The sequence below is a fragment of the Coturnix japonica genome, chromosome 1 (genome assembly GCF_001577835.2).
Source record: "Coturnix japonica isolate 7356 chromosome 1, Coturnix japonica 2.1, whole genome shotgun sequence".
NCBI classification, from domain to species: Eukaryota; Metazoa; Chordata; class Aves; order Galliformes; family Phasianidae; genus Coturnix; species Coturnix japonica.
In genome coordinates, this window is record NC_029516.1 from 44,188,802 (window position 1) to 44,204,435 (window position 15,634).

The window sequence follows — 15,634 nt, forward strand, 5'->3', positions numbered from 1 at the left end:
GCCCTGTAAAACATCAGTGGGAACTGTAAGGTGTAAGGAAATCTCAAGAAGTTCCTTTCTACAGTCTTCCTCTCTCCACAAGTCACCCCATTTGCTTTCACCCACAAATCAAGATAGCAATAGGAGTTGCGATTCCATACCAGGGACAAGATTTCCAACTTTGAGTGACCCGAGAACAACAAACCAGAGTAGTTGGGGGCTAGACCAGGACATGCTTGCCTAACTGTGAGAGAAAATTTCAGGTGTCCTTGAAGAGAAAATCCAGTTCTAGGGGCAAATTAATACTATTGCAGACTATTTGAATGCAGACAAAATGTCATTAGCAACAGCATTCATTACCAAAGAGGCACTGCAGCCTCCTCAGCTGCTTTCTACATCTTTGTGTTATGCATGTCAGGGATAATACCTTCCTGATGGTGCAGTACCATTCATGATTACTCAGAAATGTTGATACTACAGCTGCAGTTCACCTAACTTAATAACTGCACACCTGTGTTAAGAACTGCTTCCTGTTCCACATCAATATTAATACCTCCCAGGAGAATCACAGGTTTAGCAGTATTTATTTGTATCCAAAGATCTATGCTGCCATGAAGGCATCTCACCTCACATTTCCATCTTCTTCACTTCCCCATATATGTGGTTCTGCCTGCATTCCCATAAACGCTTATTTTTCCCCAACATGATCTAGTGGAAGGTATCCTTGCCCATGGCAGGGGGTTGGAACTGGATGATCTTTAACATCCCTTAAGTTCACTCAAAGTACTAAATTGGTAGCAAATGAATGCATTTTCTAATAACTTCCAATCCTACCACTTTCAAGTGACCAGTAAGTCCCAGAAAGGTTTGAAATGCTTGGGCATGAATTAAGGAGGTGACAACAGGCTCAACTTGCTGATTGTCTTCATACCAATAAAGGAAAAAATTCTGCCTCTCAAGTTGTCTGGCCATCCTCTCTTTAACTCATCAGGCTGTCTTCCGAAGATCATAACTGTAGATTTAAGTCACTCATTCTTATCTTTCCTATTGCCTTTAAAGTATAATTCCTTGCCCAATACAAGAAAAATGAGCTTCTCGTTTTCACAGTTGGCTTTGGCAAGCCAGAGAGCCAATCTGGAAAGGGCAATGCCCAGCTGACAGATACGGGATTTGGAGTATGGCAATACAGTGGGAGGCCAGCATCGCTGCTTGCTCCCCTAGGAGATGTAGCACCGAAGGGCAGACTGAAAATGGAGAGCCCTCTGATTGCCTCAGAGTGAGCAACACTGCAGGCACTGCCAGCACCAGCTACCAGGATCCCTATCCCCTTCATAAGAAATGAATTGGAGCTAGTGCTTGCTTTAGAGATGAAAGCATCACAGCTCAGTCTCCCGAGCCAAGCAAATTATCCATTATCCACATCTGTTTGCTACAGAGACGTTTTCTGCCTCCCTCCCTGCCCTCTTTAAGCACACCACTTAGAGTGGGCTAGATCTGTATCACATTTAAGGAAAGGAAATGCCAGTAATGTAGGACCCACAATTGGAAGCAAGAGAGGACTGTGGCAAGGAATGGCCCCCCTTACCTCTGCCATCAGCAAGGCACCGATTATAGCCCACAGGGCTGAAGTACTCGAAGACAAAGACGGCCACTGCAGACACGATAAGCAGCATCACAAACATCATCACCCATACGTCAGCACTGAATGGCTCTGGAGGGGAAAAGAAACCCATGCTGAAAGACTTGACACACAGCAGCCACCTTGCCCCTCCCTTTCTTTGCCTTCAGGAGCACTCCAATGACAGTGTGTGGCAAAATAGTCTTGGGAGAAAAAGTTGTTACAGTGAAGCCTTCAACCCTAATCTGAAAAACATCCTGAATCAGTAGAAGCATAGTTTCGTTTTCTATAATGATTACATTGATTCTTACAGCCACATTTGTGACACATGGCTCCATTTGGAACCACACGCAGCTACTGTGTCATGCATTGATAAAATAAAGTGCATTGATAAAAGGCTGTTCCCAGGAAGTCCTCCAGCACCATCTGGAGAGAGTGGGGAAAATGAAACAGAACTGGCAGAGTTTCAGACAAGCATCCAACTTTCAAGTTGCTACTGAGCCAAAGAGCATCTCCAAATTTCTGAGGTTCAGCCCTAGTGACAGTAGTTTTTCAGCTATTCTATTCTTGCAGCAATTGGAATACTGGCTCATTCTAGAATTCTTAAGTGTTTCCATTCTGCAACTGCTCAATCTTTGCCAGTTTTCTCCACCTCCAAGCATGAAGAGATAAAGATGGGACTGTACCAGATTAAGGAAATCTAGAACTCTGGCCCACACTATAGTCAACTTTGCAGCCTCAATTTAGTTGCAATTAAAAAATGTTGAGTTTATTTTCCTGTTGTTTTTACACACCCCAGGTAATACTAGTGGAATATTGGAAGTCAGTTTTCCTTGGCTAAAGACAAAAACTGCTGGAGAGTGAGTAGTAATGAAACAACTTCAAAAAGTTTGGGGGGGGAAAAAAGCTACCCATATAAAATTACTTCTGTTTTTAAGTGTTCTCAGGTTCCTGGCAGAGAGCAGACAGTAATTATGTAACTCAAGCAGCCTGTTTGCTGCAACATAAAGGATTTTGTGAAGCCAAATAGTAGATAGTAGGAAGATGGGGAAATGCAGTAATACTTGTGCATTCTCCAACTACCCTCCTGCATTGAAGAACAATAGAAACCATTTTATTGGGATGCAGTGTTAGCAAAGAACTGATGGCTCGACCCTTCAAGTTCTGTTAATAACTTCCCCCAGTGTCTCTAGCAAGCAAAGATCGAGTCAAATCTTTATCAATAATATCTCTGAAAGTACAGCAGTTCATTGCTAATTGTCATCACTAAGAAGTATACACTGGCTTACCAGCTATAATGTTTGAATCTTTTTTTTTTTCTGGCCTACACTCCTTGAACATGCTATTAGTTGAGTCACTGGGAAACCACATGCTGTAGGGTAGATGGCAACCCCGAGGAGCCCATTCTTTGCTAGGATTACTGAGAAATGCCTTGGAACTTCTAAGCAGTGCCTATTTGCACTTGCCTGGATTTTGCTTGCTTGGAATTTAGAACTAAAGCATTCACAGTTTATTTTTACATACCTGTCCCATGAGTACTCCTAAAAAGGAACTTTCAGACTAAGAATCACAAGTAACCTTCACCTAATTTTTGATGAACACTGGGCTAAATTTTAATTTTAGATTAAAATGATACCTAAGAAGGCAGATGGTGAGACAGTTCCGTTGCTCCGTGACACCATGACGCTGATCCCAGTCTCAACGAAGGGCACAGAGAAATCCACCACTTCTGATCGTTCCTCATTAATTGTGAGGGATCCCACAGCCATATAGGCCCGTTTGGTGACAACCTAGAGAAAAGAAAAGAAGATTTCACACACACAGACCCAGGGCTAGCCCCGCTCAAGCATCATGTGTGTATCCCTTCTCACCATTCTGCCTCTCCATGCAGTTCTTTCACTCCTGTAATCCCATTCCCTGTATTGTTTCTATCATTTCTCCTTTCTAATCTTTCATCAGGACACCTTCTTCTTTCAGGGAATCTATAGACATTTATCTTCCCCTCAAAGCTGCTATGTGTATAAAAAATAAATCCGCAGAGGTCTTAGGATAAACACATCATCCACTGAGAAGACGTCTTATCTCATTTTTCTGTCCTTGCTTTCTCCTCCTTCTAACACTGCAAAGTCTTATTTCATTCTTTATACATCTTATATATGATCGAAGCTTAATCTAGGCTGCAGCCTCTTTGGTGCACGGATATCACATTCTTTCTTTGACTATAAAGGCCAATTTTGTGACACTACAAGGAATAATAATTAATCTCTGATCAGGAAAGGTGGTCATGGTCAGAGAGTCAGAGCAGTTTAATTCACACAGTGCCCAGAAAGAAGTCAATCATTTCTATAGAGCCACTTCTGTCCCTTCCCTGAAGGGGAACAGAATAATGACTAGAGATCAGACCTGACCTATAGCACCCAGCCCAGGAATGAAGACCACCACACCCTCCTTTTGCTGCTGACCTCTCCAATCATTCCATTCCATGTCCCATTGACTTTTTTGCCATGCTTCCCATTAGTCACCAAGTAGAGGTCATAGGTGAACTTGACAGTCTTGGACAACTTCTTCAGGATGTCGATGCAGAATCCTTTGCAGCACTTCTTCATATAATCCGGCTCCTCGTCAGTTTTGTTCCTGAACCATCACAACAAAAAACGAGTTTAAAAAAAAAAAAAAAAAAAAAAAAAAAACAAACAGAGAAAATTCCCTTAATTCCTCTCTATAATTAGTGTGAGCTGCCCCTCCCACAGTAAAATGAGGAGAATTTCACTTGTGATATCTGTGTAGGAGAGTGAAGGGTCACACTACAATGACTTCCCTAGTGGGGCCAGTCATGAACAGGCACAGGTCAGGCTGGACAAACTGAGGTGACTTTCCTAAAAAAGGATTATCAGGATGTGCCAGTACTGGCCCAGTACCCTACTGCTTGATGAGGAGAACACAATAATAGGAGACAAAGTTAGGGGTACATACTCAGTCACAATGCGTTTTTGGCAAGGGACTGTGTTCCTCATGCAGGTGCCACTGAGGGGGTCCACATTCTCCACAATGACAAACGGTGCCTCTTCCAGGGTCACTATACTCAGGTGATCATCCTCACGCTCCTCAGAATCAGGATAAAGCTCAAAGCGGGGCCATACGTAGTACTTCATCTGCAACTTCTTTTCCTTCCATTTCCCCACCTGTGGAGACATACAAAATACAAGGTAGACTTCTAGCTGCTCCATCCCTCTGCATTAAGCAGATTCCCAGGCAGAAGAACCACTCTGGAGTGCCCAAGTATGGGACAGAGGTGTTTTGGGGAAGAAGGCTCTGAGTAAACGGGTTCAAACCAAGAGAGAAAAGAGATTAAGAAAGATGTCTGTTAGTGTCTCATCCCTCTGATGGTCATACCCTCTGGAGAGTGAATGGATGACCAGAGGGGTACCACCAATATGGACAAACAGACATGACATCTTTCAGCTTTCTCAGCCAAGCAGCAACCGCGTATCTTGTAGTTCTCCTGAAAAGTTCAGCCTGCTAACCACAATAAAAATGATTATTTTCCCGTTAAAAGAGACAAGAAATACATACAGAACAAAAGTGAAACAAAATGTAATTTTGAAACAGAGAAGCTGAAAAAGCTCACTTGAAAAAGTCAAAACAAATCTTATTTTCTTTTTCAAAATTTTGTTTTCATTTGTTTTCAGTGACATTAATCGCATTAATTCACCTTAACCAAAGTTAGCTTTATCCAGAAATAACTCCTTCTGGAAATAGGTTGCCCACTCTTAGTCAGGACTGAGTTATTCCAAGTGACAGAGCAGAGGCAACTGAAGAGGGGGATGTTCTGCAGTTCTAGGTGCGCCTTCACAGGAGATAATCATATACAGAGATGCATGTTTACCAGTACTCCTCCTAGTCCCTGCTAAGAGCTTACTAATATACCTACTCTTGTCTTTTCACAATGACGTGTTTACATATCCTAGCTGGAAACAAGGAATTGTTCTGTTTCTGACACAGAAAATCAAGCAGCATCTAAGATTTTTACTCTCACAATTTATCCATAAAGATGTATGGCAATTTTACATCTTTTCATTCTCCATTTCTGAAGCAGACATCGCTGCTTCAGAGAGCAGAAAAGGTGGGGTGGGAACTCTTTTGTTTTATACCTACTGCCACAAATAAGAGCTGTTTTGAAGTTAATCCATTCCCCTAAGAGAAGATATGTGTAGCACGCCCACTGCCAATGGTAGACCGCTTCTTGCAAAAAAATTCCAGGAAAAGAAAACACCTGAACTTCAACTACACTTTGAACTATCAAAGTCTCGCCTTTGTTCTCATTTCCCCCCATCACAGTTGACACTAATTAGCACCTTGGCTCACAGCTCGAGCTGAGTGGGCAAGAAACTAAAGGGGCTTGAGAAGGAACTTTCCTGCTCCATCCTCAAAGGAAGCCCTCCAGGCCATGAGGGGGGAGAGGCTGTGTGTGTACGTGTGTATGTGGGAAGCTTGTGTGACTGCTTTTAGTGGTGTACCTGCTTGATGGGTAAACAGAAAAGCTTCATTTCACTGCAATCCAACACTACCTCCCACCACCCCCAAATTTCAGTCATTTATTTATTTTAACGACAAGAAGGGAGGGAGAAGCACTTATTAGAGGCTCATTAGGTGTCAGCGGTTATTCTGTGAAACTCAAAGCCCAGCTGGGGTTTGGCATTTCAGAGCAGCCAGAATTCACATAAAACACTTGTCAACTTCAAAACAAACAAACAACCGCTTCATCTGGCCATGAAAGAAAAAGCCCACTCTGAGGGCTGGTGGAAGGAGAAGAAAGGCAGAAGAAATCACCCAGAGACAGCAACCTCCCCATCCACCCTGCAGAGCAAACATGGCACCCTGTGGAGAGCAGGACTGTGGTTTCTGCAAGAAGCAGGTGAAAGTGGCCATGTAGCAGGCCACCAAGTGGGTAGGGAGATGTTTTAATTTTAAAATACACTTTGATCAACAAGTGGAAGTCAGCAGAGTGGGAGCCCAGGGAACTGGTGGCCCCTTTTACCCATAAATGAGATTATGTTGGCCAGAACAGCAGTCTCTACTCACACCCTTATGTAAGTCTGCATGTAGAAAGTGCATTCCTGAGGGGACAGAGAGCATGTACCCATATGCTCACCTACAGTCTGCTCAGCCTTGCACTTCCCACTCATTGACCAAGCAGGTCAATTTATCATCAACTGAGCCAGAGATTTCTGCAGCACAACTTTGGCCTTCAAGTAACTGATCTCAAATCCCTAAAACCAGCTCAGTGAAACCACCACACAAGTAGAATAACTACACACACAGGGCTCAGGGGGGAGCAGTGATTAAGATGCTGCACAGAACGGCACAGACTTCAGCTCAATAACATTAACTTATCATAGAAATAAGCAGTTGATGAAAGAGACATCCTGCAGTATCTCAGCAGCACTTAGATATCACAGTAATAGGCATGATATAAACCCCTAAGTGATAAATTAGATCAGATAGGCAAACCCAACTCGTAATTACTCAGAAGTTCTCTGGGACAGAAAGAGGACTTCATAAGGCTGCATGCTAGGCACATTTCACAGCACTGTATTACATGGGCTGATGTTATGAAATTAGGATGACAGCAACAGTCATGGCCTCCTGTGCACTGGAGAATCTAACCTGCAAATACAGTTGTATGTGACCCTTCATTATTATCCCAGTGAAGTCCTCATAAATTGTTCAAAAAAGAGGGGAAACAGGATGCAAAGAAATGGCCTACTTAAATTAACTATGGACTGTCTCAAGTGTACATGCAAATATTGCACCTCATTGCTAACCTGTACAATCAACCATAACATATAATTATTTATACACCTGGAGACATGTACTGGGTATGAACCAGTGATACAAAGGAAGTCAGAAAAGATTTGTGAATTGAGGGAGAGCAGACTTCTTCTTCACATGCTCACACATGCAAGGATCAAACGTGTACACCTGTAGTTAAAGACAGGCTTTAAGCCACACGTGGACAATGACAGTGAACATACTAAGAAGCACCTCAAGCATAGGACAGAGACAATGCAAGAAAATAAAAATATGCATTGCATGCTAGATAACCTGCTGTGAGAGAGAAGGAGCAATTCACTATGGGGACAGAGGTTAGCCTCAAAAGAATTAAATGTCACAGATTTGTCCAGATAATGATGCCTGCTTTTTAAGAATATAACCTGCCAAGCTGTGCAGAGCAGAATAAGGCACTTCTGAGCTCTTAGGATATTTGGTATTAACAGCTTGTAAACTGTTATTACTTAGGTTTTGCTCAGTGCTTGCCTCAGCAAAAAGAGGAAAAATAAACCATCCCAGGCATCCTACATTTGTCAACCCGCAGTTTCAAGACTCACTGGGTGTTCTCTGATCAGAGTCCAGTTATCCAAACTCCCACCAGGATTACTGCAGGGTCACAAAATCAGCAAAAATAAGGATGCCAGAGACCATTAACAACCACTTATAAATATTGTCCAAAACCTAAGTATTATCCTGTATGCAAGGGGAGGGCTCCTAGAGCCAAATTTTCACCTTGGTTTCCCATTCTCTGTCTATATCACATCAGATCTCATCAAGAAAGGGAGGTCACTTAGACTGGGGATTAATCTGGAGGCACTGAGGGAGAAGATAACTTTCACCTTAAAATACAGGATCCTACTTCAGATTAACAAGGTGTTGGGAGAAGAAGACCAACATGTTTAGAAAACAAGCAAGTGAGAGCAACTGTAGAACAAAAAGTCAATCAGGATGCTATCCGTTTGCCTACGTGTGTAAGCTTTAACAGGCAGACAAAAGGTACAATTGCCTATAATAAGTCAGAGCCTTCCAAAAGCCTTCCAGCAGGCTGGCAAATTGCCTTAACCGCGGTATAATGCAGCCAGAACAAAAGTGTTCTGCAGTATGTTAATGCGTATCTCTAATGAAAGGCATTGTAGCATATTAGCTCCCTGAAACTAATTCTTAACAGAGCTTTGCTCCCCTCCCAAGAGAAGCTAAGGCTTGTAACAGTCATTTGTGACAGATGTTTCCCCAACCTGTCCTTTCACTTGCAGAGAGACAGCAGTCTCTGTGGGCAGTCTAACTATCCTTGCCATTAAAAAAGTGTGTTTTTTTCACCCCCCCCCCCAATGTCTAACCTAAATCTTCTTGCTGCAGTTTATACCAGGAGAGTGTATTTCCTTATTCTTATGCATGTGCCCTTTCCAGTGTTATCAGGTCATTAAGATATTTATAACACAAGGGCTGGTAGTCTCATTCTGTGAATACCTTAAATGCTGCATTAGCTAAAGAAACTGCCTGCTCAAGTGACCAGCACTCAGTCTAACCATTTACAAAGCCCTACCTCAGATTTACAGTGCAGACAAAGAAGAGCTTCTCCCATAAACCTCCAAGACTGTCTGTTGTTGCCACAGCAGAAAACAGCCTCTCTGTTCCTTGTAGTATGCCAGTGAAGGGCCACAAAAGCATTTGGAGAAACTTCCAACTAATGTCAACAGATGGAGAAACAAAACCACATCAAAATGTGGTCCTTCAAGGACTAAATTGGAGAGAAAGATTCAGGGTTCAAAGAAATGGGGGGTTCAGACACTATTCTTGTGCAAGACACTCAGGTGCATTGTGTTTGATTTGTGGTTTAAGATTCTGATTTCTAAGAGACACCAGGAGAACTATGCCTGGGTAGTCTTTTAATAGTTTGTGTTTCATTCAGGCTTTCATTTGCACCATGCCTTGCACTACTCTATTAAAATTTTATCTAGCTTCCTGACACTCCTGGTATAGAAGAGATGTGAGGAAAGGAACAAAAAGGTATTAGGCTTCATTTAAAGAACAAAAGACCATTCCAAACTCACAATTCAAATGCTTTCTGCTTTTTCCAAAACATTTTTCCTCTTTTTATTAAATTTGTTTTCCAGGAGCTGAGGGACTTTTTCATTCCAGTGGGGAACATACAGGCAACAGCACAGGGCAGGAACTGGAAGGCACCAATTCCCTACTTTGTCAAGGACCTCTGGGACCTGATCTGCAAAGACACCCTCATGTCTCTACTCTACGTTGTGTAAAATGGAAATAATTGTATGTTCTCACTTCTGGGGTGCATGGAGTGAATCAATAAAGAAATAGCCATGAGGTTCAGAAATACTGTGAAAACTGGGAGATACGCAGAGCTAGATGTGGGAACTCTTACAGTATGTATAGAAAGCTTTCTGCTTTTTATCCTTTTGCCAATTAAATGGAAAGAGCTTATGTAACTTTTACATATGATTTTAATACAAAAAAAAAAAAAAAAGTGAAAATCAAATATAGAAAATGCAAATATCTGGCAGAAAACAGTCATATTATTGGCAATATAGCTGATGCAAAAGCACACCTTACCCCTCTAGAAAGGTTAGAGAGTCTGGGGAGAAGTAAGAGCTTTGTCAGTACAATTCATGTAGTTTCTAAATGAGGACATACAGAAACCAGAATAACTAGGCAGGACTGAAAAGGGAATAGGAATAGGAATAACAGAAATACCATAGAAATAATATTTATAACTGGGACACTGCCAGCAGAAGGTATGTCCTCCTTGGAGTACATAAAGGCAATGGCAAACCTGAGGAGTTGGTTTGTGCTGCAGTAGACTGTAAGTGTCATACATAAATAAAATAAAATCATTTGGGATTAAAACAGTTTTCAGAAGGCCAGTTTAAGGTATTTCACGGGGGTTGTAATAGCACTGTGGTTTAACCCAGCAGGTGGCTGAGCACCACACAGTTATTTGCTCGCTCCCCACATCTCAGTAGGATGGGAGGGAGAATCACAGAAAATGAAGTAGAACTCATGGGTTGAGATAAAACTATTTACTAAGACAGAGAAAAGGAAAAGGATAATAATTATGTCAATATGTGTGTGCGTGTGTGTGTGTATATATATATATAAATGTATATAACAAATGATGTACCCCCCCACCATCAATGCCCATCTAACCCCCTGAGCAGCAGAAGAGAGACAGATGCCCTTCCATCCCCTTCAAAACTTGTTCTACTTGATATCATAGAACATGGAATATTCCTTTGGCCAGTTTAAGTCAGCTGTCCTAATTCTGTTCCCACACAGCTCCTTGGGCCCTTCACTGCAAATGTCCTGGGCTTCAGACCATTTTGCTTAGCAGCAGCTATAAACATCAGTGTGTTATTGAAACTGTTTTTGTCCTAGAACCAAAACACAGCATCATACCAGATACTCTGAACAATTCTGTCCCAACTGAAACTACTACATGTAGAGACACACTGTAGATCCACAGGCTTAGCCTTCAGTATGGTCAGAGATGTTCTTACCATTATTAAAGAGAAATTATATCAGAAACAAAGTCATTAGGAAAGACTTGAGCATCACTAGATAAGGCAGGGAACAAATGCAAATTTTAACAGCAGCACCTGGATGCCTCATTTTTCCAGACTTGATTGGTGATGCTTTTCTTCACCTCAGAATTACTCAACAGACAATAGGTTATGCTGTTTTACACTTGGTTTGGGTGAGCAGCAAAGAACCTTACAGAAAAGCAAGTTATCAAAAATAACCTTGGCTTGATTAAGGGAACAGAGAGCCTACCTTAAAGGAGGAGATTAAAAGGCTTGTTTAACCTAGATAAATGAAAACCAGGAGAGGATATGATTGCTCTGTATAAATAAAGGGGGGACAGATACTCAAGGGAGGAAGGAAAGTTGTCTTGTTTTCTTTTTTTTTTTTTTTTTTTTTTTTTTTTAAGTAGAGAAACAATGTTGGCACAAGAACAACTAGTTATGAGAAAATCTGCCTTGTAAACAAGATGGCTTTTAATCACCAGAGGAGGGAGGTTCTAGAACAGCCAGCCAGGAGAAGCAGTGAAAATAACTACAATGGGGTTTGCATTGGGCTATACGATGTTGCTGCCTAGAGCAGCAGAGAAGGGACCAGATGAGCCCTTCCAGTCCACTGGTCTTAAGTAAGCAAAAATAGGAGCAGTAATTCCTCTGTGAAAAGCCTCTTCTCTTTGCCTTTGCAGTCTGCAGATGTCAAAACTTGTATCTCTGTTCTCCAGCCAACCCACGTGAACACAAAGGCTCTTATTATTAATATCTCCACCTCTTTAAGTTCATACTTTCCTCATTCAGCAACAAGATCTTCTCTAGGGCCTTGAGAATAAAACATCCCTTTTAGCCTCCACCCATTAAGCTGTGACTCTCACACTTACACTGCTGACTTCACAGCTATTGGCAATTGCTGTGAAGCTACAGGTCTCCATCCTTTCCTAGGCAGATAGAAAAGAGATGCCACGGAAAGCAAAAAAATCTCCTGTTTACAGACACTTAGGGTGATTAATTAGCAACATCAACCAATGCAGACAAGAAATGGTTGTGAAACAGGTGAAATTAATTAACACAAAAACAACGCTTCTTCGTGAACCTCAAGTTCACCTCCTACAACCAGCTGGGGAAGGCTGCTTTTTCCACTTCACCTTCAGTAGTAGGAAGTGTCTCTAACAGCCTTTCAGTCAAGCATGTAGATTACAAGAGATGGTGGATTTTTCTTTCCTCTATCTTTATATTGCACCTAACATATAACAGAGAGAGGCTTAGTGCATAATGCAGACAGGGTGAAGTATCAGCTCTGGCTTTACAACTCATTTCTGCAATTCTGGGAATAAAAGCACTTTGCAGAAACACAGTTCCCCAGCTTGCTAAGGTCTGGCATTTACATAGCTTTTGCTATTTCTGCTGAAACATCTCTTTCTTGGTGCATTTATATGCTTTTTGCAATTGCTAAGGTCCCGTCCCCTGCCATGATTAGCATGAGAAGGTTAATGAGATATACTTTGAGTGCTTCTGTCTTCTGCAAAGTCAGTGAACTATGGAGCTCCACTGGTGTCACAAAAAGGTCAGGACTGCATGAATGCCAAGATGCCTTGGTAAATCATTCCTCTAAACCAGAGGGTATCATGAGAGCACTACAGGCATAAAAACAGCCTGATATTATAGCTTCTTCTAGGTGACGGTGTTGTTTCTGGTGGCAGCATTAACTTAGTAGTCAAGAAAGTGGTGCATCCAAACAAGGCTGATGCACACAGGAGCTGTATGGCTTTCAGAGATACATATTAGCTCAAGGTTCTCAGTGCTCCATGATGTATGGGTGACTAAGATTTATAGAAGTGCATGCTGTAATCAGCACAGGCATAATGGGGAGATATGAGGGGAGAGGTTAGACGAAACTTTGTGGTTGTGTGGCCTGTGATCTGAGTAGGCTGAAGGATGGAACTCAGCAAAGCAATAGCTTCTAGAGGGCAGAATTGGGATTTTGCAAGAATTAGAGAATATTTTTTTTTTTAAAAAAAGGACACAAAAATCACCACAGAGTGAATTTACCGTCCAACACAACTCACCTCCAGTTAACAGGTAGTAACACCCCTGATTTAGGCTCTTCAGTAATGTTGCAGACTCTGGAGCCATCACGCCTTTCTGAATTGATTCTGGGTGAGGAGTGGGAAGTTTAATACAGTGTCCTAAACACCAGCAACACCAGGCTATTCTGATTCTGATCTGGGGAAAGCCAGGGAGCTTACATTACTCCTATCCTTGCTCATCTAAGATGAAAGAACAGTTCACATTGAGCATCTGTACAGCTCTCATCTGCAGAATCATGAGCTGGGAGAAAATGTAGCTGGGATTTTGGTGTAAGACTGCATGTTTTGTGTGACATGGCGTTCAGGAGTGACAAAGGTTTAAAAATAAGTGTATTTTTATGTACATGTATAGGCATCTAAATGCTTTCTGAAAGCATTTTGAGGTCTATCGGAGGGCATCCGCATTGTGCAGGTGTCCAGTACGTGTCCATGCATGTAATGCCCTATCTAATGATTTTTCCCCTTGGCTTTCCCTGTTGAGTGCTGGGCTTGAGTTTGCATTTTGCTGAGCTTTCATTTCTTTCACTCAGGCTTTTTTCTTCCCCTAAAACATGTTACACAGAGGGAGGGATGGATTTGTCAATTCATGTCGCAATCTGGGAAACAGTTCAGAGCTCTGGCTGATAAGCGGGTCCTGTACAGTGGTGTGTGAGCCCCTAATGTGTGTTCCTCTGTCCAGCAACACCTACTCCATACACAAGCGCAAACATCTTCTCCCGACATCTCTTTGGAACTGAGGCTGAGAGCACACTTAAAAAGGCAGATCCAAAGGAAAGCCAAAGATATTTCTCTGTGCTGAGGAAGGCTCTGTGTCAAAGCAGGCCCCCAGTGGGGTAGGAAAAGTGGCAACACAAAGAAGGAGGTAGTGAGCTGCCTAAACCCTGCTGTTCTCTGAGCTGTGAGAGAAAGATGGAACACACTGCTTTGAAAAACATCTATGAAAATATCAGAGAGATCCCTGAACTTGCAGTGGGGAGGTGCCATGGCAGGTGAAAAACTACAACATCCTGCACACATGAGCCACAGACCCTGCCCTCAATGCAACAGCCCCACATGCAGAGCCACACAGGCATCGCTGCATGAACACCTCTGGCAGAGAGATGCAACACATCCAACTCTTCTCTCACTGTGGACAAGAGGGGAGCACACCTCACTCCAGAGGAATTATTGCCTGCACTGGAAGCAAGATTTCAGGGAAGGTCTGCATGTCCTGCTCCCTCCCAGGTTGGCTATTAGGAAAAATTTCTTCTCAGGAAGAATGGTGCTGCAGTGGCACAGGCTGCCCAGAGAGGTGGTGCAGTCACCATCCCCGGAGGTGTTCTAGATCCATGTGGATGTGGCACTGAGGACATGGTCATTGGGCATGATGAGGATAAGCTTACAGATGGACTAGATGATCTTAATGATCTTTTCCAACCTTAATGATCCTGTAATTCTATGATTCCCTGTCCCATCACCACTCAGCACCTAACACCTGCCTGACAGTGGTCCTGCACCCCACCATCATGTACAGTCCCTGCTGCAAAGATTCCAGAAGGACAGCCCACAAGCTGAAGAATGCACTTCTACAGGCAAGCACTGGGCTTTGCTTGAAAAGCATGATGCTCTGCCCAAACAGTAGAGAAGACTTGAGATCTCTACCTGCACCCTACAGGCAAGACCTGACCCTTGGATAGAGTCCACCAGTGGGACAGCTGGTTCACCACACACGTGTGTATTGCTGCCATGCTGCCTGGAGCTAGGAAGCGTTGTGAGCAGCAGGGAGCTGCTCTGCCAAAAGATTTCACTCCTTTCCCACCCATACACAGGTGCAGCCAAATATACACACAGGTACCTCCAGCAGCAATGATCCTGAGCTGATCTGGGCTTGGAGTCCAGAGCTGCCAAGGGCCCAGCTGAGGCCATCTGGGCTGTGCAAAAGGAGTATGATCAGACTTGAGTACGGTTAGAGAGAAAGGTAACCTTGAAACCCACATCTTGGGAAGGAGAGAAGAAGCTATCTGATTTGTCAGTCCTAGCTAGCAAAGAAGGGTTAAGCCAAGGACTGCTCCTGGGAGCATGGCCATAGGGAGATAAAATTCTGCCATTCTCTGAGCACAGATGGACCTCAGGCATACCTATTTTTCAAAGACTCGTCTGTCATTTTGTCCCTAAACATGACAACAACAAAGCAGATATTGTGCAGTTCCCTTTCTGCAGCCTGAAAGTAGAGGAACAGGCACACAGCAGCAGTCTTGGAGACATGAGATGAAGCTGAGGCTCTCAGCAGGTTGCAAAAGGTGTTCCGAGGCACATATTAGTCCACATCTGAAATGACTTCTCACAGTCTGGAATTAGCTGGATGACTTCATATGTGTATATAAATGTGTGTGTATGTACTGTATGGTTATCTCTATTAGAGGGAGAGTTAGTAGAAGGCCTGTAATTAGCTTCTCTGACACTTTCCACTACAAAAGTCTTTAGGCTGGTTCTCTGAGAAAAGCCAACATCTCCAGGTTTTGCAACAGGAATCTGAAAGTCAACGAGGAGGGTACCCTGAGGCTAAGGACATGATTTTTACTTTGGCCCATCAAATTTCATTCAGT

General features: G+C 42.8%; 1 protein-coding gene across 7 annotated transcripts in view; it reads right to left on the reverse strand.

Annotated features, from left to right (window-relative positions):
• GRIN2B (glutamate ionotropic receptor NMDA type subunit 2B) overlaps positions 1-15,634 on the reverse strand; it is a 211,905-nt gene that overhangs the window by 37,302 nt on the left and 158,969 nt on the right. For all 7 annotated transcript variants that reach the window (XM_032444362.1, XM_032444365.1, XM_032444367.1 and 4 more), the window contains 4 exons: positions 4,571-4,779; positions 4,060-4,231; positions 3,234-3,387; positions 1,565-1,690 (listed from right to left, as the gene is read on the reverse strand). In XM_032444362.1, coding sequence (XP_032300253.1) covers positions 1,565-1,690; positions 3,234-3,387; positions 4,060-4,231; positions 4,571-4,779 — 661 coding nt within the window. The remainder of the gene's footprint in view (positions 1-1,564; positions 1,691-3,233; positions 3,388-4,059; positions 4,232-4,570; positions 4,780-15,634) is intronic.